This window comes from Nelumbo lutea, chromosome 7 (genome assembly GCF_056320005.1).
Source record: "Nelumbo lutea isolate HS-2025 chromosome 7, American lotus-T2T, whole genome shotgun sequence".
Lineage (NCBI taxonomy): Eukaryota > Viridiplantae > Streptophyta > Magnoliopsida > Proteales > Nelumbonaceae > Nelumbo > Nelumbo lutea.
Genome location: NC_142690.1, coordinates 13818710 through 13842753, shown reverse-complemented (window position 1 = coordinate 13842753; position 24044 = coordinate 13818710). Strand labels below are relative to the sequence as shown.

General features: G+C 39.3%; 1 protein-coding gene across 3 annotated transcripts in view; it reads left to right on the top strand.

Moving 5' to 3' along the window:
* The window catches only part of ALA2 (aminophospholipid ATPase 2), a 92561-nt gene that overhangs the window by 53333 nt on the left and 15184 nt on the right, over positions 1–24044 (top strand). For all 3 annotated transcript variants that reach the window (XM_088955153.1, XM_088955151.1, XM_088955152.1), the window contains 4 exons: positions 16367–16521; positions 16611–16691; positions 16872–16992; positions 17424–17530. In XM_088955153.1, coding sequence (XP_088811279.1) covers positions 16367–16521; positions 16611–16691; positions 16872–16992; positions 17424–17530 — 464 coding nt within the window. The remainder of the gene's footprint in view (positions 1–16366; positions 16522–16610; positions 16692–16871; positions 16993–17423; positions 17531–24044) is intronic.

Sequence of the window (24044 nt, the reverse complement as noted above, 5' to 3'; positions counted from 1 at the left end):
ACAGTAGGTAGAACAGCAATTTGGCTTGGATTAAGGCAAAGATGTTCAGGAGGAAAAGAGTGCTTTTCAAGAAACATCATTCGGGAAATAGCCTTAGCCTAGAAAAAAAAAGGAAAAAGAGTGGGAATGGGTAATTACTAAATTTGTTTGATAAGAGGGTTTGAATTCTTTGATGGTTTGTGAGGATCAAATTAATTTGAAGGAAAAAGCAGCTTTACAGCCGACACCATGTGAGAAGCTTGACAAAGGCCGCAAGGCTTGTCTTGCGCTTGAATCAGATCTTCTGGTGCATCATGTTACAGATGATAGTGTTACAGTTGTGGGTAAGGAGGGGGACCAAGTTGAGCACAGCAACAACAAGGAAAGGATGTGCAAAAACAAGAAGGGTTCAGACCATTAGTTCAGTTGAAAAGGAAGTTGAGTGAAACACAACTGCACAGTCAAGAGATGTTGAACAGTGCCCATTTGAATTGGAACTGTCAGAGATGGTGTTTGATAGGCAATTCATTGAACCAGCTTCAGGTGAGAGTCTAGTTGAGGAAGGAAGTTGTGTTGAAATTGTGGTAGGGAAGCTAGGGAAAGATTTGGGAAGAAAGAAGGTTTAAGTAGATAAACTTTGGTAAAAGAAAATGGAGACATCAGTGGAACTTCTTTGAATTTGAAAAACAAATAAGGGGTTCAAGTGCTGGCTAGTTGGAACATGTGATCAAAGCATTATGTATTGGAAGATTCCCCACAAGTCATAGATCAAGATTTTGTGCAGACTAAGGGTGCAGTCATAGTTAATAGATTTATTTCATGATGATGATAGAACAGATAAGAATGGTGAAGATTCAGAGGTAGTGGAGAGTGAGGATGAATAGATTTTGGATCAAACAAGACCAGTTGAAAAAAAGGATCTGGATGAAGTGGTCAACACAGAAGTGCAGGAAAGCTTTTATGGATTGGGAAAAGATGAGGAAAGTTAATTGGATTTTTTGGGGAAGGGAGAGGGGATGTGTCTGATAAAGGTATGGAGATAGTTGGGAAGGCAGGGGTGCTGATTCTGCTGAAAGGTGGTGTTAAGATTTTGGTTGTTTTTTGGGTTCTGGAGGTTGGTTTTGGGTGGTTTTTGGGATGCAAGGTTGTTGATTTGGGTTTTCCCATTCTTGATTCAATTGGTAAGGTTCCCTTGTTTGGGTTGGTTTTTTTATTTTTTTGGCTGGGAGATAGAGGATTATTTTGTAGTTTGTCATTTTCTTTGGGGTGATTGCTCATCACCTGCTGTTGTATCCTGCTTTTCTATTCGTAATTTTTTTTTATTATCGTCAAAAAAGTATTAAATTAGGTTAGATATCCAAGAAGTCTTTACATATTCCAAACAATCTCATTTGGTTTATTTGCTTTTCTTGCAAATTTGCTTACGTATGCAAAACTGTCTTACCTGGATAACCATACAATGCTAGAATAATGTTGTCAAAATCTTATGAGATAGTTCATTATTCAATTGTTAATCCTAAGAACTCTGCTTCAAATATTATAATTGAATCTGTTTTCTGAAAAGAAAACCCTATTACTATTGTTTGAATCTTAGAATTTGATTATAAATCATACGATCTATTTATTTCATGCTAACAATTGACTGTACTTCGTCATTTCTCTTTTAAACCCCTACTAGAACAGGACTTCCTTGGGTTGTTTAAAGCATACTGAAACACTTTTTTTTCAGCAAAGAAATGTTTTCATTAAACTAAACACTTTTTTGAGAGATAGAATATGTTTTATTAGTTTTATGAAAAAAAAATCACAAGAATGTCTAGTGGGTTACTTTTGACAGAGAAGCAAGTATCAAATTTTCAATACGGTACGCATCGTATCAGGCGTATTGTATCGTATATTTTGGTTCCCAATGTAGAGATAGTGAGAAGATCTAGCCATAGGGCTATTTTTGTACTTTTACTTCTTTTGTTGTACATCTATTTTCTGTACTCTTTCTTTTGTACACTAAGGGCAGATTTGTCCTTTTACTTTCTTTAATATAAATATCTCTTTTAGGGTGTCTACAGTCATAAGGTGACACACCCACCAAACTGTTTGTTCTTTTCTCTCTTCTATCTCTGTCTTTTCCACTTGACTCTAACATGGTATTAGAGCAGGTCATGATCTGATCTGCATATATTATATTAGTATCTTTTCAATCATCTCTGTTGCTGCTGTCTCAAGAACTCTTTAACAGTATTTGGGAGGCTCTTGAGTGTCTTTGAATCTTCTCCCTAGAGATGCTTCAGATCTGAACTTTACAGATCATTTCTCTAGACTGTTGCGCCATCAGATTTGTCCTTCTTGGATCTCCTTGTAGAGACACCGGATCAGCCTGAAATCTTAGATTTGGTGTCGCCCAGAGCAGATCTACTGAATCCTTTTGGTTTGGTTTGCATCATTTTGATTTTGTTTCAATCCACTTTTCAGTTCAGCAGAACACTACAGTTACCTTTTTTGGACCTTGACTGAATTTTATTGATTTCCTAGAAGTGTGCATTGCTGTCTTTTGCCCTTCAATGGCATCAGAAAGGATGGGGGTTCTTCCTATTAAATTCAATGGCACGAACTATGCTTTATGGAAGTTTAACTTTCAATTCCATGTTGAAGCCATGAATCTTTGGGGATATTTGGATGGTTATGTAGCTAAACCTGATGATTCAGATATTAAGGGTCTTAATTAGTAGAAGATCGACAATGCAAAAATTGCATCATGGATCTTAGGATCAGTTGAAACCGACATTGCAATTCCTATGAGAGGGTACAGGACTGCCTATGAGATGTACAAGTACCTTGAGAAAGTTTATCAGCAATCGAACACCTCTAGGCAGTACCAGATAGAGGTTGACATCTTCTCATATTATCATGGAGAAAGGAAAGTCTAGGAATACTATGCAAGGTTTATTAACCTCTGGATGGAGTACGAGTTAGTACACATGGGAAAGGATTCGTCAGACTGTTGCATGAAGTATATGAAAGAACACTTTGATAGAAGAAAGAATGGGCATATTTTGAGTGTAGTCAGAACACTTTTACAAGATTTCCATATATCCTCTTGGTTTTTGGTGGAGGTGGCCAGCACTGTTGTATATCTCATAAATCATCTTCCTTCATCTGTTTTAAATAATTCTTTCCCTTTTCAATTTCTCTTCCACAAACCTCTAGATCTATCTATGCTCAGGGTTTCTAGTTGTGCTTGTTTTGTTCACCTTCCACCTTATGAACACACAAAGCTACACAAGTGGCTTTGTGTGCCTTTATGGGCTACAGTTCTAAACATAAAGGATTCCTTTGGTATGATCCTTCAGTCTGTCATATTCGAATCTCTCGTAATGTAGTTTTCCTTGAGAGTGTTTTTTTTTAACATATTGTAAAATTTCCAGTTCCTTCCAATTCCTTGTTGCACAGTTTTGACTTTGTAGGTACCTCAAGCATACCAATATCACATTCGTAACAACTTTAGACCTACTTAAAGAAGCAACGATCTTCTTCAGTCTCAATGCTCCCCTTTGCTCCACCACCAACTGCTGATCCAATCACTCCAATTGCCCCAATAAGTGCACTTGATCCTCCAGTTGAACCCATTGTACCCACTTTACGTCGTTCTTCTAGCATTTCTCGCCCACCTAACCGCTATGGCTTTTCACTGAACCATAGTTCTTCTACTATTTTATCTACCACAGACATTCCCAGATCTTACCAACAGGCTATAGTAGAACCACACTAGAAAGATGCCATGGATTCTGAGATCCGAGTCCTTCTTGAGAATGACACCTGGGACTTGGTCAAATCTCCACCTAAGACATCTCTCATAGGGAGTCAATGGGTCTACTCTGTGAAACTAAAATCTGATGGTAGCCTAGATAGATATAAGGTTAGGTTGGTTGCATAAGGCTATAACGAGGAATATGGGATAGACTATGATGAGACATTTGCTCCAATAGCAAAAATGACCACTATACGACTTCTAATGGCTATATCTACAGCCAAACAATGGACAATCCATCAGATGGACATAAAGAATGCTTTCCTCCATGGGGAGTTGAAGGAGATAGTCTATATGAAGTCCCCTCTTGGATATTGTACAGACCCACAACTTGTTTGTTGTTTGAAGAAGTCACTCTATGGATTAAAACAAGCTCCTAGAGCCTGTTTTGAGAAGTTCAGATCTGTTATCACTGATGCAGGCTTTATCCAAAGTTCTTCAGATTATTCTTTATTCATTTTAAGGCGTAAGCAGGGAGTGACAATCTTACTTTATGTTGATGATATACTCATTACAGGGGATGATGTAGAAGGAATTTTTGAGCTGCAACAGTTACTCAATAAATCCTTTAAGATGAAGGACTTGGGGCCTCTGATATATTTCTTGGGGCTTGAAGTGAGCCGAAATTCTTACGTCTATTTTGTTAACCAACAAAAATATGCGTCTAATCTAGTTAAACCGGCCAATCTCAGTGACTCCAAGATTGTGGATACTCCACTAGAACTGAATTTGAAACTCAGCAAAGATGATGGTTCTCTTCTGGAAGATTTTACTCTTTATCGTCAACTAGTGGGGAGTTTAATCTATCTCACCATGACTTGGCCGGATATATCATATGCAATTCAACTAGTGAGCCAATTCTTGTCTTCTCCAAGACAACCTCATTTATCCGCAGTTCATCGGATCATTAGATATGTACGGGGCACTTTATCACATGGGATACTTTTCTACTCTTCATCTCCCATTAACCTTAAGGCTTATGTGGGTGCTGATTGGGTTGCATGCCTTGACACCCAACGGTCCACTACCGGCCGATGTGTATTCTTAGGCAACTCCCTTATCCCGTGGAAGTGCAAGAAACAACCTATTGTATCCAAATCTTCCATCAAAGTTGGGTACAGAGCTATGTCTTCCGTGTGTAGTGAAATCATATGGCTTTGGGCTATTCTACTTGAAATACTTAATGAACCATCACCGTTTGTTCCTCTATATGCAAATAATGTCAGTGCAATCAAAATTGCCTCCAACCCTATCTTCCATGAGCGCATTGAACACATAGAAGTTGATTGCCACTTCATCCGCAATCTCCTTCTTGAGGGTGTTTTATCTCTTCCTCATGTCTCCTCCGGGCTCCAATTGGCAGACCTATTGACATAAGCAATGACTCGGGCTCGACATCTTTTTCTCATGGACAAACTGATGCTTATTCCTAGGCATCAGTTTGAGGGGGAGTGTAGAGACGGTGAGAAGATCTAGTCGCAGGCTTTTTTTGTACTTTTACTTCTTTTGTTGCACATCTATTTTCTGTACTCTTTCTTTTGTATGCTAAGGGCAGATTTGTCCTTTTACTTTCTTTAATATAAATATCTCTTTTAGACAGTTTTGTATGCCCTTAGCTTCAGTCAAAATGATGTACTTTATGAATTTATTGTAAATGAATAAAAGTGCATATTTGATTCATGTTCCCTTGGTATGTTTCTGTGTAATACCCTTAAACTGGACACTTAATGAGACTCGTGTTAGTTTAGAATGTTCACAGCCAGTGGGTCGGTCTGGGGAGACCTATCCTGACAAGGCTGACACTATGGTGCCACCAAGTAGGTTGGGGTGGATTGTCTCAACTGCCAGGGTGAGACCCTAGGCACATACAGTGTGGGATTAATTGAATCTTTGAAGTGGACCAGGTTTCCAGTATTGCCCTGGACCTTGGAGATTGATGGGCAAAACTGGAAAGTTACACCCGACCCCTAGACTCGATTATGATACTGCACTAGGTGTCAGATTGGGCTGTCTTTGATGTACCAATCAGTGAGATCCTTAGCGGGGATCAAAACCTGGGTATGTTGGGACAATCTAAGAATTCATCTGAGTGGGTGATCATAGTGACAGGATCAACCCCTTTGTCGGACAAAGGTAATGATCGGGGATGCACTCTCACTAATGGAAACCAAGACTGCCGGCAGCCGATTTCAATCGTTGAGATTTGTTTTGCAAAATATATTTTATATGAGATATAAAAGTATATATATTATGGTTTCGAAATGTTTGCAAAAGGTTTTAATTCCCGGGATCCATATTTGAGAGAGTGCAACACTGTTCCTTGCAGTCGAGGGAGAGGTCCTCTCTTGTCGGGCAGTGTATGATCATTATGGGCTGAGAGGTTGAGTGTAAGACCATTGAGGATAATACCTGATGGGCTAATCTTGCATCTGCCCACAGTCCCTGGGTGTTACAAGGTGGCTTGGCCCAGGGACCACTTAGGGTAAGTGTTGGGCCCATAGAGCCCATCTGATGGGTTTCAGGGGGTGCACTGTCCACGGCCAGGCCTTGTAACAAAGGCTGGGCTGGAGCCATGTGGCTGATGTGTAGATCAATGTTTGGGTCCCACGCCATACAAGGAAGCCCAACTAGGCAGCAGTTTGGAAGGCTTAATGAATACATAACCCTAAATGGGCCTTAAGCCCATTTCGAACTGGGCTAATTTGATTTGTCTTTAAGGGGGCGAATTCTGAAATAAGATCAGCCGATAGGATTGGGCCCACACCCTATCCACTCAGAGAGTCCAAGATGTAAATGAGATTTAGATTTGGAAACTTTCTAATTAGATTAGGAACTGGCTGATCTAATCTGTAGATAAGATAAGGATTATCCCTTATCTTAAAGGGACTTCTAATCCAGATATGATTTGGGTTAGCAACTCCTAATGGGATTAGGAGCTTATCCCTTTAAGTCTATAAAAGGAAGAAGGGGCGGCAGCCTTTAGACACAACATTCAACAGACTCAAGTCTTGTCTTCAGAGCTGAGATCATAGAAGAGAGAATTCTGCACCCTGCAAATTCTCTTTAGCCGCCTCCTTCCTGCAACCGCCGCCTACATCAGTTCGATCTCCATTCTTGGGAGAAATCAAGATTGGATCTTGATTCCAATCTTTTGGAGAAAAGATTGGTAGGAGTTGTATTCACAAGCCGTCCAGGTGATTCTTGGGAAGAATCAGGTTCTTAGGAAGGACACTGCTGATTCTGCTCCACCCTGCACTGCGCCATCTTCAGTGGGAGCAGATTTTGGATCCTACCTTGGGCGTGAACACCTCCATTGAGAGATATTGTTTCTCTGTATCAGGTATTATCTCTCTCTCCTCCTTTTTGGTTCAGATCTGGTTCAGTTTATGGTTCAAGAATGATCCTTGAAAATATGATTTTCTAAATAGGGAATTCGATTCCCAGTTGAAGGGAAAGAAAAAATTTTGAAATTCGCCCCCTTTATTCCGCAATCTTGGGCGTCCATGTGATGGATTTCCTATCCCTTCAAGTTTGAGGGGGAGTGTAGAGACGATGAGAAGATCTAGCCGCAGACTATTTTTGTACTTTTACTTCTTTTGTTGCACATCTATTTTCTGTACTCTTTCTTTTGTATGCTAAGGGCAGATTTGTCCTTTTACTTTCTTTAATATAAATATCTCTTTTAGGGTGTCGATAGTCATAAGGTGACACACCCACCAAACTGTTTGTTCTTTTCTCTCTTCTATCTTTGTCTTTTTGACTTGACTCTAACACCCAATACACCTATGACCTGTTGAAGGTGTTTTTGGGAGCCCATTTTTTTTTAAATATATAAGTATGTTTAAAACTGAAACTTCAAAACAACTAAAAAGATAGGGGGAGTATTGTTCAAAGTACTGATACACCTTTGTCGATACACAGAGGTGTATCAATACTTTGAACTATGTAGAGAAGGTATATTGGTGGAGGTGCAAAGTTGGGGGATGGGATGGGAAGAAACGAGGGTTGTGGATGCTTCAGCACAGTGGTTTCATTTGTGACATAACCAACAGAAGGTAGTTGTATGTGAAGTCTGGGCAGAAGCACTTTTATTTGGAGCTGATAGGGAGAAGAAAGTAAAGTGCAAATTGTTCTTTAAATAATTCCGGTGTATTATTTTGACAGAGATGGCATATCGGTGCAAGAGGTGCGGAGTTGGTAGGCGACTGGGGGTGCCTTTTGGTTTGAGGGTATGCCACTTCCAAGGCTAGAGAATGTTATTCATCCTCCCATTAGCAGAGGAGATGATCCAAATCCTAAACAGGGAATAGATGACTGAGTGGTTTGTTGTTAAACTTGGATTGGTGGTCCCTGGATATTTGGTGTTGGAATAGAATACCATCACCCCTATGGGAAACCTGGATTTTTATATTTGGTTTACCATTGCATCTCCAGAGTGAAACAATGGCTCAGGAAATAGGTGACTTGTGTGGTGGATACATGGGTGTGTACAACTCACTAGAGTAGAGATTAACCAAGAGATGGATCAAAATCAAGGTGCAATGAGAGGGTGCTCCATAGGTGTTGGTAAACATGGTAGAAGATAGTGTTAAGTAAATTGTTGCAGTTTGGGTAGAGCTTATGCAAGAGGTGATGCCAAGTCCAACCAATTATGAAATGACAATGGAAGCCACTGCAGAGGTAAGTGCACACTCTCTAGCTAAGAAGTGCATAATTAAGGAAGTACAAACATTTACAAGAGAATTAAGGGAAGTTATGGTCTCATAGATCTCCCACAAAAAAAAGGAAAAAAAAAAACATCAGAAGAAAAATATGGGTGCACAAATTGAAAGAATTTTCCTTTTGGGCTTCATTTACATAGCAACAAATTGTACAAGAGCATGCTTTTATACTTCTTGCATTTTCAGAAACTTTATTTTAAAAATGTACAACAGGTTACTCTACACAGGGATTATACAAAAACTGCCCATACGGCACTGTACCTCCAAATCCTGCTTTACAAAATCATTTTTATGTACAAAAAAAGGAGATGAAATTCTGTCTTTAAGCATTTTGTTTTGTACCGAGCCAAGAAAACTTTTTTCCCAAAATCTTCTGAAACACTGAGTCTATAGAACTACTTTTGTTCTTGAAAAATATTTGTATTTCTCTCTCGCAAAATGCACCAAAAAACCACTGCAGGAGTAATATTCCAAGCCAATTTTCCCTGCGTAGTTAAACTACTAACCTACCAGCGTAATACAAACTCAACCACTGATTCTGGGCAGCAACTTTTCACCTCAAACAGATTTCAGATTTTAGACCAAATCTTGAATGAAAATTTGCAATGCAGCAATAAATGGTTTACTGATTTTAGATGCTCATCACAGGGAACACAATTTGCATCATCCAGCATCATACCCTTCCTTAGCAGATTGTACATTGTTAAAACGTTGTTCAAATAGGTGGTCCATGCAAGAAAAGGTTACCTTTGTAGGAACACTCTTGCACCTAATGATCTGGGCAAGGATTGACTGGTCCTCAGACTTGGTGATAGTTTTGCAAAATGATTGGACTGTAAAATTTTCAGATTTCTCCCATTCCCAAGTTCTCTATCAGTTCTCCTATGTCCACTTGAGTGCTATATAGTTTTTGTAGCATTTCAACCATGCAATCTACTTCCCAATCATTGAAATTTCTTCTAAATTGAGGGACCCAAACCACATTTTCCTTCAGCATCTGCATACAATCTTCCACTTGAGCTTCTTTATCAGTATCCAGCTTGAAAAGAACAGGAAATCTATCTATCAGTGACCTAATTTCGCATTGTTAGAATGCTTGAGTCAGGGGTATTTTGATCATTATGGTGTATCTTATTGAAAGTGAAAGGTCTATTGTATCTGAGTTTAAGTTATGTGTCCCATCTTCTATGAGGGACAAAATTGTCTTTCTTGTAACTCAAGTTTTATGAATAAAAGTCAAGTGGGTCGACTAGGAGAGTGATTTTTGAACATCCTCTCTTCTAGTCTGCCCGAACACTCTTCTCCTCTCCTTCTTCTTTCTCTTTTCTTTCTTCTTTGTTCTTCTCTACTTTGACCTAGAATCAACTAGGGTTTATTCACATGGTATCAGAGCATTAAGGTCTCGTGTTTTTCTTGTTGCTGTCTTCTTCCTGGGTTCGCTGCCAACTTCACAGTAGGTTTCATCATCCTACAGCTGACCTGATTGAAGACTCGATAAAAAGCTGAAAAGGAGTTGTCGTTTTGAGGGCGTGGAGGTGAGAATGCCTCTGGCCAGTGTTGTGGTGGTTGTTGAAGTGGTATATTAGACCCTCTATTCAGTGTACGAAAAGGGCTGGACGTATACAGGTATGGACACTGCTGTCGTGTGTTCAGAAATGGACTGTGAATGCTGATTTTTTTTTTTTTTTTTTTGTGCTTCAAAAGTTAGTTGTTATGGTGCTGGGTGAAACTGATACACATATCAGTCATGTTTTTTTTTTTTTTTTTGTTTTCTTGCTCGCATGTGTGCTGAAAGAAGAGTAGTAGACTGCTGATGTCCACGACAGCAGTGGTGTGGTGTTGATTGTATTGTGGTGGCTGACATATCTATGATTCTAAATACTTAAAAGTGAACCCCTGGACCTTGTGTGTAATCAGTTCTGCAGTATGAAGAACAAGTATTCGATGAAATGACTGAGTAATTTCAGTAGTGGTGTGTTGATGGTAAATGGTCCTGCAGTGTGCAGTCCAAGTGTTTGATGTGTTGACTGAATGATTTCAGCTTTAGAGTGTAGTGTGTAATGTGCAGTTGAAGAAAGTGGGTTGGTGGTATCATAAGTGAGATAAGTCTTGTGACGAGTGTGAGATTGTGGTGTATATTCAAAGGTGAAATAATTGAGATGGCTTCAACTGTAGTTGGGAATGACAACAAAACAGGCATCATGCTCTCTTCAGATTATCTAAGTGTTCAAATGACATCCATCAAGTTGAATGGTGAGAACTATGTACCATGGGCAAAATCTGTGGAGGTGTTCTTGAAGGCCAAGAGGAAAGTAAAACATGTGAGAGAGGAGAAACCTTCCTCCAATTCTCTTGGGTTTAGTGATTGGGAACAAGATGATGCACAGATAATGACATGGCTTTGGAACATCATGGAACCAAAGATTAGTGTGAACTTCATGTTCCTAGATACAGCCAAAGAGATCTGGGATCATGCTAGAAAGTTGTACTCTGGACAAAACAACACAACTAGGGTATATCAGTTATACCAAGAGTACTTCAATTTGAAGCAAGGAAGTCAAAGCTTAGAAGAGTATTATGCAAGTTTGAGGAACATCCGCAATGAGCTAAATGTGTATCGCCCTCTAACATCAGATGTCTAGATCCAACAACAGCAACGTGAACAGCTTGATGTGACTAGGTTTCTTGTGGGCTTGAAGGCTGAGTATGAGCCTATCAGAGCACAGATATTGGGGGGATCAGCTCTCTCCTCACTTGAAGAAGTTTTTGCTCGTCTTAAGAGGACAGCCATTGAGCTGGTGGAACATTCTTCCTTCTCTGATAGATCTGGTTTGGTAGTGACTAAAGGAAGGGGTAATGCTCAGAGAAAATGTACACATTGTGGCTTAGAGGGGCACACAGTTAATTTCTGCTATGATTTGCGTGGTCCACCCAACACTTGGGCTAACCATGTTACATCTAAGAGTAGTAACACAATTACTGAAAGCTAGCAAACTGCCCCAACCCCCTCCACACCCACTTGTGTTTCCGGGCAGGAAATTGTGAGTGTACCACGGGCAATATATGAGCAGTTCCTTCAAACATCTCAGCAGAACACAGCTACACTTGCCCATTCAGGTATGACTTGTTTAGCTTCCAAAGCCTCACCCTGGATCATTGATTTTGGAGCCTCGGACCATATGTCTGGGACTCTTGATGTATTTTCTTCATTTTCTCGCACCTCCACATCTCAGACAGTTACACTTGCTAATGGTTCTACATATCCTATTTGTGGTGTTGGTGATGTTGATCTCTCCTCATTTTCTTAAACATCTGTTTTATATGTTCCTAAGTTCCCTTTTAACCTTATGTCTGTTAGCAGATTAACCAAGTCTCTTAATTGTTCTGTAACCTTCTATCCTTCTTCTTGTGTGTTTTAGGATCCCAAGACGGGGACGAAGATTGGTGGAGGGCATGAAGCAGGTGGTTTGTATTACCTTGATGGTGGTGGCCCCCCAGTGGCTCTTCACTCGTCTCTTACTCCTCTCCAATGGCACTGCAGACTTGGTCATCCCTCTCTCAAGGCTTTGAAGCTGCTAGTCCCTTTCTTGAATCATCTTTCATCATTAGATTGTGAATCATGTCAATTGGGAAAACATCATCGAGTCTCATTTAGTCCAAGAATTGATAGTCGTGTCTCAAGTCCTTTTGCTTTAGTTCATTCTGATGTATGGGGTCCAGTTAAAGTGGTGTCATACAATGGGTTTAAGTATTTTGTAATCTTTGTTGATGATTTTTCAATGATGACATGGATCTATCTTATGAAAGACCGTGGTGAATTGTTCTCTATTTTTAAGAAATTTCATGCTGAAATACGCACTCAATTTGGTGTTCATGTGAAAATACTTCGCTTCGATAATGCCAAAGAATACATTTCCTCACCATTTCAGCAATACCTAGAACATCATGGAATAATTCATCAAACTTCTTGTGCCTACACCCCGCAATAAAACGGTGTAGTTGAACAGAAAAATAGACATCTTCTTGAAACTGCTCGGTCCTTGATGATCAATATGCATGTCCCAAAGCATTTTTGGAGTGATGTTGTTCTTACATCCTGTTTTCTGATAAATCGGATGCCCATGTCAATCCTTGGAAGTCAATCCCCTTTCTCCGTGTTGTTCCCCACTTTGTCTCCCTTTCCTCTCACCCCAAGAGTCTTTGGCTGTGTTTTGGCTGTGTTTGTTTTGTTCAACACTTGGGGCCTGGAGTAGACAAGCTAGATGTTCGAGCTATGAAGTGTATTTTTCTTGGCTACTCAAGGACTCAGAAAGGGTACAAGTGTTATAACCCCAAGTTTCATAAATCATTTGTGTGCCCTGATGTCACCTTCTTTGAATCAGTTCCTTTTTTCTCAGATGTCGGGGTCTCTTCTTCTCCCTCTGTGGTTCCTCTTCCTGTTCCGGTTGTGGACCCCCTTCCCGTAGCTCCCATTCCTTCTACAGATGCACATCATATGCCTGTTACTACAGAGAGGCCGCCAATTACTCAAGTGTATACTCGCAGAAGTGCTTCGGCTCCTCCACTTCAGTACCTGTCGACAAATCCTGCTACTGCTCCTCCCTCAGATCTTCATCTCCCTATTGCTTTGCGGAAAGGTAAACGTACTTGTACTTCTCATCCCATTTCAGACTATGTTTCCACTGCTCACCTTTCTGCTTCTCATTGCAAGTTTATATCATTACTCTCATCGATTCCCATTCCCAAGACTGTACAGGAAGCCCTTACCTCCCCAGGGTGGCGGCAAGCCATGGAAAAAGAACTCTCTGCTCTACAACATAATCATACGTGGGAACTCACCACCCTTCCTCCTGGTAAGCACACCGTTGGGTGTAAATGGGTCTATACAGTGAAGCATCTCCCTGATGGTAGTGTGGAACGATTGAAGGCATGGTTAGTGGCCAAGAGCTATTCTCAGTTATATGGTGTAGACTATATGGAGACATTCTCTCCTGTGGCTAAAATTGGTTCAGTTCAGGTGTTGATCTCATTGGCTACTATGTGTGATTGGCCTCTCCTACAAGTTGACATAAAAAATGCCTTCCTAGATGGTGATCTTGTTGAGGAGGTGTATATGGAGCAACCACCAGGGTTTGTTGCTCAGGGGGAGGCTGGTAAGGTGTGCAGGCTCTAAAAGGCAATCTATGGACTGAAACAATCTCCTCGTGCATGGTTCGGCAGGTTCAGTGAAGTGGTGAAGGCCTTTGGGATGAAACAATGTCAGGTTGATCAGTCTGTGTTCAGCTATAACTCAAAAGATGGAAAAATCTTGCTAGTTGTGTATGTGGATGATATTGTCATAACTGGAAGTGACAGCAATGGAATTGACAGGCTGAAAAAATTCTTACAGGACCACTTCAATACGAAAGATCTGGGGAAGCTAAAGTATTTCTTAGGAATAGAAGTTGCGAGGTCAAAACAGGGGATCAACCTATGTCAGAGGAAATATGTTCTTGATCTACTTAAAGAAACAGGGTTGTTAGGTGCTAAACCAGCAGAGACTCCTATGGAACTCAATGCCATGTTAAGTGTGGATGTAGGTGAAGAGTTTAATGATCCTGGAAGATACAGAAGGTTGGTGGGAAAGTTGAACTACCTGACCATTACCCGACCAGATATATCATTTGCTGTGAGTGTGGTGAGTCAGTTTATGCAACATCCCCGGGTTCCTCACTGGGAAGCTGTTCTGAGAATTGTTAGGTACCTAAAGGGTGCTCCAGGTCGTGGTTTGTTATACCAAAAGGGAGCAACTCTTGAGATAGTAGGGTATACAGATGTTGATTGGGCTGGCTCTATATCAGACAGGAGGTCAACCACAGGGTATTGTACCTTCCTAGGTGGCAATCTTGTAACTTGGAAGAGCAAGAAGCAAACAGTGGTGGCAAGAAGTAGTGCGGAAGCAGAGTACAGGGCTATGACCCATACCACATGTGAACTAATATGGCTGAAGAACCTACTACAGGAGATGGGTTTCTCAATTGACAAACTCATGAAACTATACTATGATAACCAAGCTGCTATTCACATCTCATCCAGTCCTGTCTTCCATGAAAGAACTAAACATATTGAGGTGGATTGTCACTTTGTGAGAGAGAAAGTGATAGGTGGGGTAATAACTACATCTCATGTGAGCTTAGGAAATCAGTGGGCAGATCTCTTCACAAAAGGATTGTCTTGGGGAAGAATAGATTACATTTGTAACAAGCTAGGACTATATGATATATACTCTCCAGCCTTAGGGGGAGTGTTAGAATGCTCGAGTCAGGGGTATTTTGGTCATTCTGGTGTATCTTATTGAAAGTGAAAGGTCTATTGTATCTAAGTTTAAGTTATGTGTCCCATCTTCTATGAGGGACAAAATTGTCTTTCTTGTAACTCAAGTTTTATGAATAAAAGTCAAGTGGGTCGGCTAGGAGAGTGATTTTTGAACATCCTCTCTTCTAGTTTGGCCGAACACTCTTCTCCTCTCCTTCGTCTTTCTCTTTTCTTTCTTCTTTCTTCTTTCTTCTTCTCTACTTTGACCCAGAATCAACTAGGGTTTATTCACACGCATCACACATCCCTCCAGAATTTTACCTAAAGTCCATCTCCAAACTTGAATCTTACACCCTTTGAGAATAGGTTGTAAGCTTTCCCAATACCCTTTAAACCAGAACATCCATGGGATTTGTTTGATACCCCTGGGTCCCATTGCAAGTTTCTAGACCCTTATTAAGCCACTACCACCCTCCATAATTCTCCATTCTCACCAAATCTCCAAAACCACCCTCCATTTTTAGCCATAATTCTTCATCCAACCCTCTTTGGTGTCTTGGCTTACACACCTTATTCCAACTAACCAAGTTATATTTCTTCTCTTCCTTCCACCTTCTCCAAAGGAAATCTCGCATTTTATTTTCAATGAGATGTTCTATACAAGGGGATGGGAGACAGCACACTTTTTAATAAAACATCTATCAAGGGAGATAATTGACTTTCCAAGGGGCCAAGTATATTTTGATATTTGATAAGATTTGTTTTAGTTCAATTCAACCTTCAACTGTTATTTACTGTACAATTATGATTTCCCAAAACATTGGGCTAGGGGCTTAGTGCTGACAGAATATGTTCTGGATACATGTATCAGTATGATGCAGGTATTGTAAGCCATGGATATGTTTTCAATGTTTTTCCCTTTTCAAATTAAAATAGTACTAAAAGAGTGGAAAGGAGCTCTAATCCATCTATTACACTATCAGCTTTTATTAGTAGAACAATAAAAATGCAAAGTCCAAAGAATATCATCATGACATCATCATCATCCATGCCTTATCCCAACTGTATGGGGTTGGCTACATTAATCCTGTTTCACCAATCCTTTCTATTTAAAGCCATATCCACTGTTAAATTCCAAAGCATATAATAATGGATAGCAATTAATTCTATTTAAAATAATGTTAAATCCCTTCTTTATCATTAATAGAAGTTTTTGCTGTTGATGAAAAGAAAATGAGAACATGGATAGCAATTAATTCACAAAATCCATAGAATAAAACTTATTTTTAAGATATATACCGTTAAGAAAGGGGAAGGTTGAAATCTAGAAGATTGATATTATACTTGTCTCCATCTTCTTGTTCCAGTATCCTGTAAATCTGGAGTCAATTCACTGTTTCCTGTATGTGTCTGTTTCTGTATCCATATCTGTGCTGCATAGGTATAAAGTGGTTACTAAGTTCTTTGATGTTTACCATCCACAATTTATGTCTGCATTTTTTGTTGTGACAAAATTCACGTATGGTATTTTAAATGCTAAAGTGTTCATGTGATGATTAAATCTCAGGACAACAAATAAGGACTTTCATTGAAGCTGTGGAACATTATGCTCAATTAGGATTACGCACTTTATGTTTGGCTTGGCGTGAATTGAAGGAAGATGAATATCAAGAGTGGTCTTTGTTGTTTAAAGAAGCAAATAGTACATTGGTTGATAGAGAGGTAAAGGACGCATTATCTTCCTACCTTGTTTTCAATGACATACACCATTATTGCCTTGCCTAATCACTATTTATTTATTTATTTATTAGTGGAGACTAGCTGAGGTCTGCCAAAGGTTAGAGCATGACTTAGAAATACTTGGTGTCACTGCAATAGAGGACCATCTACAGGTGAATGTTGTTGCTATTAGACCATTTAATACTTGCTAATATCACAGATGTAGCATAGTTTTATAGAAGTGATGTTTTTGTCTAAAAAATATTACAGAAAGGTTGAATTTTTATACTATGTTGTTACTAATAAAACATTTTACTGAAATTTTATTCATTTTTTTATTTTTATATATAAAGGATGGAGTTCCAGAAACAATTGAAACACTTAGGAAGGCAGGAATTAACTTTTGGATGCTGACTGGAGATAAGCAAAGTACAGCAATCCAGATTGCACTTTCATGCAATTTCATTTCTCCAGGTAAATTGTTTGCCCATTCTGAAGAAAAATTTGACTGTTGCTAAGGGTTTAATAAGTCTTCCTCTAGCTTGCAGCCTCGCACATAAAGCATACTTTTGAAAGGATAAAGCCAGCAGTTTCCTTCCTTGATCCTCAGAAGATTATATTTGAGGAAGGCTAGAGAGCATAAAAGGAGGAAAACAGAAAAATAAAAATATATTAAAAAGCTGATCATAGGTCACAATAGCGTAACCTAAATCTGTATCTGGAGAATTAACCCAAATTTTCACATGGACCCTTTCTTGATTTATTTCTAAACTTTGTAGCTGATGCTATTTGGGACATACAGCAGTATACTGGGTGGGCTGTGATGTGATTGGGGTTACATTTTATATATTTATATATTATGCATCGATTATCTCTTAATAATTTGTAATTTGATCTGTTGACAGAACCAAAAGGCCAACTTCTGTTGATTACCGGGAAAACTGAAGATGAAGTTTCTAGAAGCTTGGAGAGAGTGTTACTTACAATGAGGATAACTACATCAGAACCCAAGGTAAAATCACTACTCAAAGTCTCAAACCGGGAGTCAGTATGAGAGAGTGTCTACATCCCAGTACCAGTATATGAAATTTTATGTAAAAGAACTTTTTCTGATCCCTGTTCGTTGAATAAAATATCTTTCTGTGTACTTAAGTGTAACCTAGGAAGAAATATCTACCCTAGGTTCAGTCAATTAGTTGAGGAGTGAGAGGGAAAACCAAAGAACAGTATACAGCGTTGTTAAAAGGAATTGGTTGACCTCCACTCCTAAAGAGTCTAATATGTTACTGACAAATATTATTTCCAATTACAAAGAGGTCTCTGAGGGACTGAATAACAAATACCTGAATGCAAAATAAAATACAGATGATATGTTACATCAGATGAACACTAATACAACATACACAATCTGCTGCTTCTCTACACTCCTCAAGCTGAGAAGTTGTGTCTAGCACATGTCATAGCCTGTGTGAAAAGTTCAACTGTAGAGAAGAAGATTTTTGAGGAAGAGTAATGTTGCCTGTGAGAAATTATTTGTTTTTTTTTTTGATTGAAATGGTAACTTCATATTAATCTCTAACAATTTTTCTTTTGAAGAAGGTAAAGTATATGAACTGACTATTAACAAAACCATGTATAAAAGATTTAGTATAATGGTATATACAGGTAGTCCTCTAATCCTATGTGCCTGGTTCCAGGGTATTGTAGTTCCTACTATGCTCGATAGTAGTTCCTCTTCATCACAGGACTGAGTTTGGAAAATCTAGGAGTTACTTTCTTCCAAATGTTCCATGTCACTTCAGCACAACAACAGTGACATCAGGCTCTCTGGAAAATAACCCACAGCCTTGAAAAGGTTAGTAAAGCTTACCCACATTGTTCTGGCTACTCTATAGTGCATTAAGACAACATTAGAAGTGAAAAATTCACTTCTCAGTCAATGATCATACCACTTCTGATAAGGCTGTCCCTTGTATGGCATTTACCTAACACAAAGGACAACATTAGAAGTGAAACTTTCATAGGAATATGAAAGACCCAAGTCTTATTGCTTGGAATTGAGAAAATTCTTGACCCATCCCACCTCCAAATTCTAGTGCCCTGCCCAAGCCAACCAACTTGAAGCTTGCTTAAATAGGTTTCCCACATCTCCTAGAGGATTCCATCTGCAGCCAAAAAGAGAAAGCAGACAAACCAAATTGCTGGAAACAACAGAGCAAGGGAATAAAAGGGCAATGAGTGGTTCCCATCTCATCTTTAAGGATTGGCCTAATAGTATTTTCAACTCATTAATACCCTTTTCATCTGTATCTAAAAAAGATGTCATCAAATTTTAGAAGAATTGTTATTACATGATCCCCCTGGTGAAGAAACAGAGTTTTTTTTTTTTCAGGATCGGTTCTGGCCTTTGTGGTTCCAGGGTCTACTCATGGAAACTGTTCTTTACCAAAAAAAAAAAAAAAAAACAAAGGAACCTTTTCTTTAAAAAAAAAAGCATTCCATTACATTAAAAATCAGTAGATAGTACTATATGTTATGTTGTCGAGTTTAATATAGTACTATATGTTATGTTTTTTAACATTAAGAATTATTTAAAAGTGACATAATTACATAATCACAAATTTTATCATTGATGAGGTTACTATCAATATATTTGATTGAAAGAAATCAAAATCATAAAATATTAACTTTTTCAATAATAATGATAATATAGTTCCAAGCTTATATTATAGTTTAAATTTTGTAAATATTATGTTTTATATTACTTATTATACACATTCAAATGTTAAATTGAAGAAAAATTATCAATTCACTTAAGTGGCTCAGTGGTCAAGTGAGACCATGGTCTTTGTAACCATGAGTGCTTGAGATCAAATCTTTACATCCTCAAAAGTATTTTGGGAGATGTTTTAAGGTAAGTCTGGTTCCAAGGCCAATCAAGGCTAGTTCCATCCAGGCCAACCAAGGCTGGTTCTCTAGGTCGGTTCAGGTAGGGTAAACCCCCAAACCCTGGTACCAGCCTGGGTAGCGGTCAGTTCCAAGAATTTGGAACTGGACTCTACCTGGTAACAAATTGGGTAGGGTTGGTTTGAGGTTGGTTCATTTGGTTCTAGGCAGAACTGACCCATTTTCTCACCCCTAAAGGTGACTCATCAAGAAGGAAAATGCATCATCCCAGCACTCAAGAACTGGGCTCTACCACGTTTTTATCCTTGTCTCTAGCTTCAAATTTGACAGCCCTCTTCTCAACTGATGCAACTTCATCTTCACCCCCTTGCCCGGCCAGCTAGCCTTTTTAACAAAAGCAATTGATTTTTGAGAATTTTTTCACCCTCAATCACAAAATTATTTCCAGGGACACCATTACCAAATTCTCTTTTTCCAACTCTCTAAAAGTCATTATTTCAAACTCCTCCCCTCCCAAAAAGAATAAACCCATAATTTTACTAATTTCAACTTCAGTATTCACCACCACTTCTAAATTCATTCTTTTTTTTTTTTTTGAAAACATGAATTTCATTAATCATTACATCTTCATCCTGATCAATACTTTTTACTGCCCTTAAAAAAAATCATCCTCCATCCTATATCTTCAATTTGTTTTTTTCCTCCTGGTGGTAATGTCCTTTATTTCTTTCTATTATAAACCTGTGCAACTGACTTATTTGAATCTCTTCTCTCCGTTTTAACCCCTGTCAACTTACTCTCTCCCTCTATAACTTTGTCCTTATCTTCTCCTCCTTTAATTGATAAGTCTTGAATAATCCTGTTACCTTTCCTGGAGATGATTAGCACACATTCTTGTACAACCCAATCCACTTCCACCCCATTGACAACCACCTCCAAACATGTTTCCAAATTTTCCATTTCCACAACCTCCAATGACCCCAATATCTACCCTCTCCGTCACCTCAAAATCAGCACTTCTTCTTCCGAGACCATCTCTCAGCTTCTTTGTGGGCTCAACCGAAAGCCTGTCTTCTAAATCAAGAATTCCATTGGCACCCTTCTCTACATTCAAAAAGGCCTCCCCACTCAGATGTCCCACAAAAATTTACTGCCTCTCATTGATGCTGGTCTGAAGAGAATCTTCACAAACAGAAACTGGAGTTACCACCATTTGAAGATCCAGGAAAGCATAATAAAAGATTTGTCTCTAATGTCTTTGGGTCCACTTTCCCTAAGATCTCCCCCTGCTGTACCTTCTCCATCCAAAGCTAAAGCAATCTCTTTCTCCTCTATTCACTTTGTCATGTTGTCTGGCCACCGATTCTTTTTAGTTTCTGGAACAAGTCTGATTATCACCTACTCCCATCTCTCTGTTTCCAGCCACTTCTCTTTTTCCTTTGAAGTTCCACTTGAAAAGCCCCTTAAAACCCTTCTTGATCTAGCTCTTTTGAAATTACCTTTCATTAAATTTCCTCATTTGCCCCTCTTTCCCTTTGCTATGTTTCAAAGGGACCTTATCTTCCTATGTCCATCTGATCTTTCTTTATTAAAACTCAACGACACATGCATATTTAAGTGAGCACGTGTGTCATCCCACATTCCCACCCCTCTTGCTTTGCTCAACCTGTCTAACATTTTAATGAATTATACCCCATTCTCATCAGTCTGACCTGGCTTCAAGATACCTAACCCCAAAAATCCTTTTACTTTCCCATGAGAATCAAACTCTCCCACCTCTTGGGACCCATAGGTCCCAATGTTAAAACCTCCTCCGTCTACCAATGTGTTTCAATTTCCAATCTCTTGCTTTTTAGAACCCACATATTGTACACCTTTCTGTTCAACTACCTTTTCATTTCTCTCCAATCTCTTCTCTATCCATAGAGAAGATGGCCATTTTTATATATTAAATCTCAAAAGGTCTCTCCAAGGGCTCCATCAACTCTCTATCACCAATCAACCACTCAAAATCACCTAGAGACTCTCTCAAATCTACTTGTCAAAGATGGATTTAAAGTGCTCCACTAGGGCTCTTTCAATATCCTACTCTCCAGTCAACACTTTTCCTTTCCAATCCAAACTTACTATATTTTTCTTCCTCTTCCTTTGTTTTGCTTGGTTAGGAAAAAACTTGTATTACCATTTCCTTCCTTCAACCATTTGCATCTTGATTTCCTCCAATTCATGTTTCAATCTCCATCTCTTCCCTTTCTGCTGCCCTCAATCCACTAGCTTCATTTAGGCCTAAATCTTGAATCCTTTTGATGATGGTCTCCTTTTTTCTTCAACTCTACCAAATTCCTCTTTATTCCATTCTTTGATCCTGGCTTTCAACTTTTGTAGCTTCTTATAGAATTTGTAGCCTTTCCATCTAAAATCTACTTGGTCCTCATCCCACCAATCTTTTACTTTCCTTTTAAATTCCGGGTGAAGCAGCCACATGTTTTCATCTAAACGGGCACAATCCTCCCAATCTTTCTTGTGACAATATAATTGGGCAATGATCCAAAGTAGGTCTAGGTAGATCTTTAACAACCAACCCTCTCCAATCTCATCTTAGTCTTAAGAGAAAGAATCTAATTTATAGTAGAGGGGCTCTTCTTGAAAGTTAGACCATATCAAATTATCTTGTAGTATTAGCAAACTTTCTTAACTCAATAGAGTCCACAAAATGGTTGAACTTCCTCATACTTAAGATGATCCTATGGTTGAGGTTGTTTGTTTCAGTGACAAGTCTAGTCACATTAAAATCACCACCCAAAACCCAAGGACCCTTCCACAGTCCCCTTATAGCTACTAGCTCTTGCCATAGCTCCTCCTTTCCCTTGTAAGAATTTGGACCATAAATATTTGTTAATGGCCATTCCAACCCATCCTCTCCTAAATTTTGTTGTAACCGTGAAGTTACCAATTAATTCTTCAGAGCAGTCCATCTCTTCATTTTTCCATATTGTTAGAATTCCGCTTGAGGCCTCCCAAGATTGTGCAAAAGCCCAACTTAGTCCTCTAGTTGCCCAAACATTCCTCATCCATCTTAGAGCACTCCTTGTGTTTCACCCTAGCTACAAGATTTGGAGTGTTACCCTCCTCATCCTTTTCTAGGTCAGCACCTAATTCCTCCCCTACCAAAATTTGAAAGGTCTACATTACTAAGCCCCAATTCCTTTCCCCTTCCTCAAATAGTTTTGCACCTTCCACCTCTCCTAATACTTCTGTTACTTCCATTTCGTTAGGACAAGTAGCATTTGGACTAGATAAGGTATTGCTTGCAGGCTAGACGAGCAACAACAAGGGAAGGGGGGAATTAGTACAAATAATTCTATGAAAATCAGGGAATTGACACAACATACCAGAGGCACCAAGACCCTAGAGATTTCCAAGCCCACTAGACTTGTGAAGGAAAGGGCTTTTTCTAGGGGTGATCTTCTCCAAGTCAACTTGTGTCGCACTATTAGGGGAGTAAGGAGAAATTGTTTCTTTGCCATCCAAGTTGGAAGAAGTTATGCTCGGACTATAGATTCCATGGCCTTGCTCTGGACCCAAAATAGGTTCTCCACCTTTAATCAGACGATTAACCTCACTTGTGGAGCGACCCTCCAAATTCTTGCTCCTACTAGGTTCCAAAGAAATTTTGGATTTTAGCAGTAAAATATCCCTAAAGAGAAGTTTTCTTCCAAGGTCTAACTCTACCGTCGAGAGCTTCGATATGCTCTTTATAATGCCTAGACCGGACTCTCTGGAGGAAACCTCATCTTTGGCCTTTTCTTCATCACATTTTACCCAGTTTGAATAAAAAAACTCTTCATATTCCTTCTATCAATCGAACTTTGGGTTGGTGTGCTCAAGCGTTATAGAGTATGAGACCAGCCTTGGCCTCCAACAAGGTTCTTTGTTGTCAACTGTTTTGAGTCAGACTTCTTTGAGTTATAGCTTGAGCTGGACAATGATAGACCTTGAGGATGGTATGTCGTCTATACCCCCACCTCTATCACATGACCACTTAAAGGTGCACGTGGTTCTTCACTTAAAATCGACCCAACTTGCAAACAAGATCTCCCCCCCCCCCCCTTGGTTTTTTATCAGATTTGGGCCCATTTGCAAGGCCCTTTAATTTAGTTAGTTCGCTTAAGGCCAGCCCAACTTGGTTTATCGCATTCCCCACCTTAAGCCCATTTATTGAATTGGGCCCACCTATTTGCTCATTTATAGAGGCCTTTAGACTTAATGGCTCTACCACCTCACTATGTCTCAAGAAGCTCCCACTCCATGTGTTGATCCCATATCATTCCTCAACAGCTTGGAAGGCTCAATTGGTGGCCCGACATTAGTCAAATAATTTTGAACATCTGGTTGTGCAATTACTCCATCTACCAGGGCTTGGGCATAGGTCCTACTCCCTCCTCCTTTGCCTTGTCTTGCACGCTCAATATTTTTCCAAGCTTGCAAACCTTTTGTATTCTTTTCTTTTTGACCTTCCAAAAATGAGTAAGTCTTAGCCAATTTGAAATTGGCCAATCGATGATTGCCACCTAGGTAGTCTTCCTCTACCTTCTCTTCCTCCTCCCTTCTGGACTCTC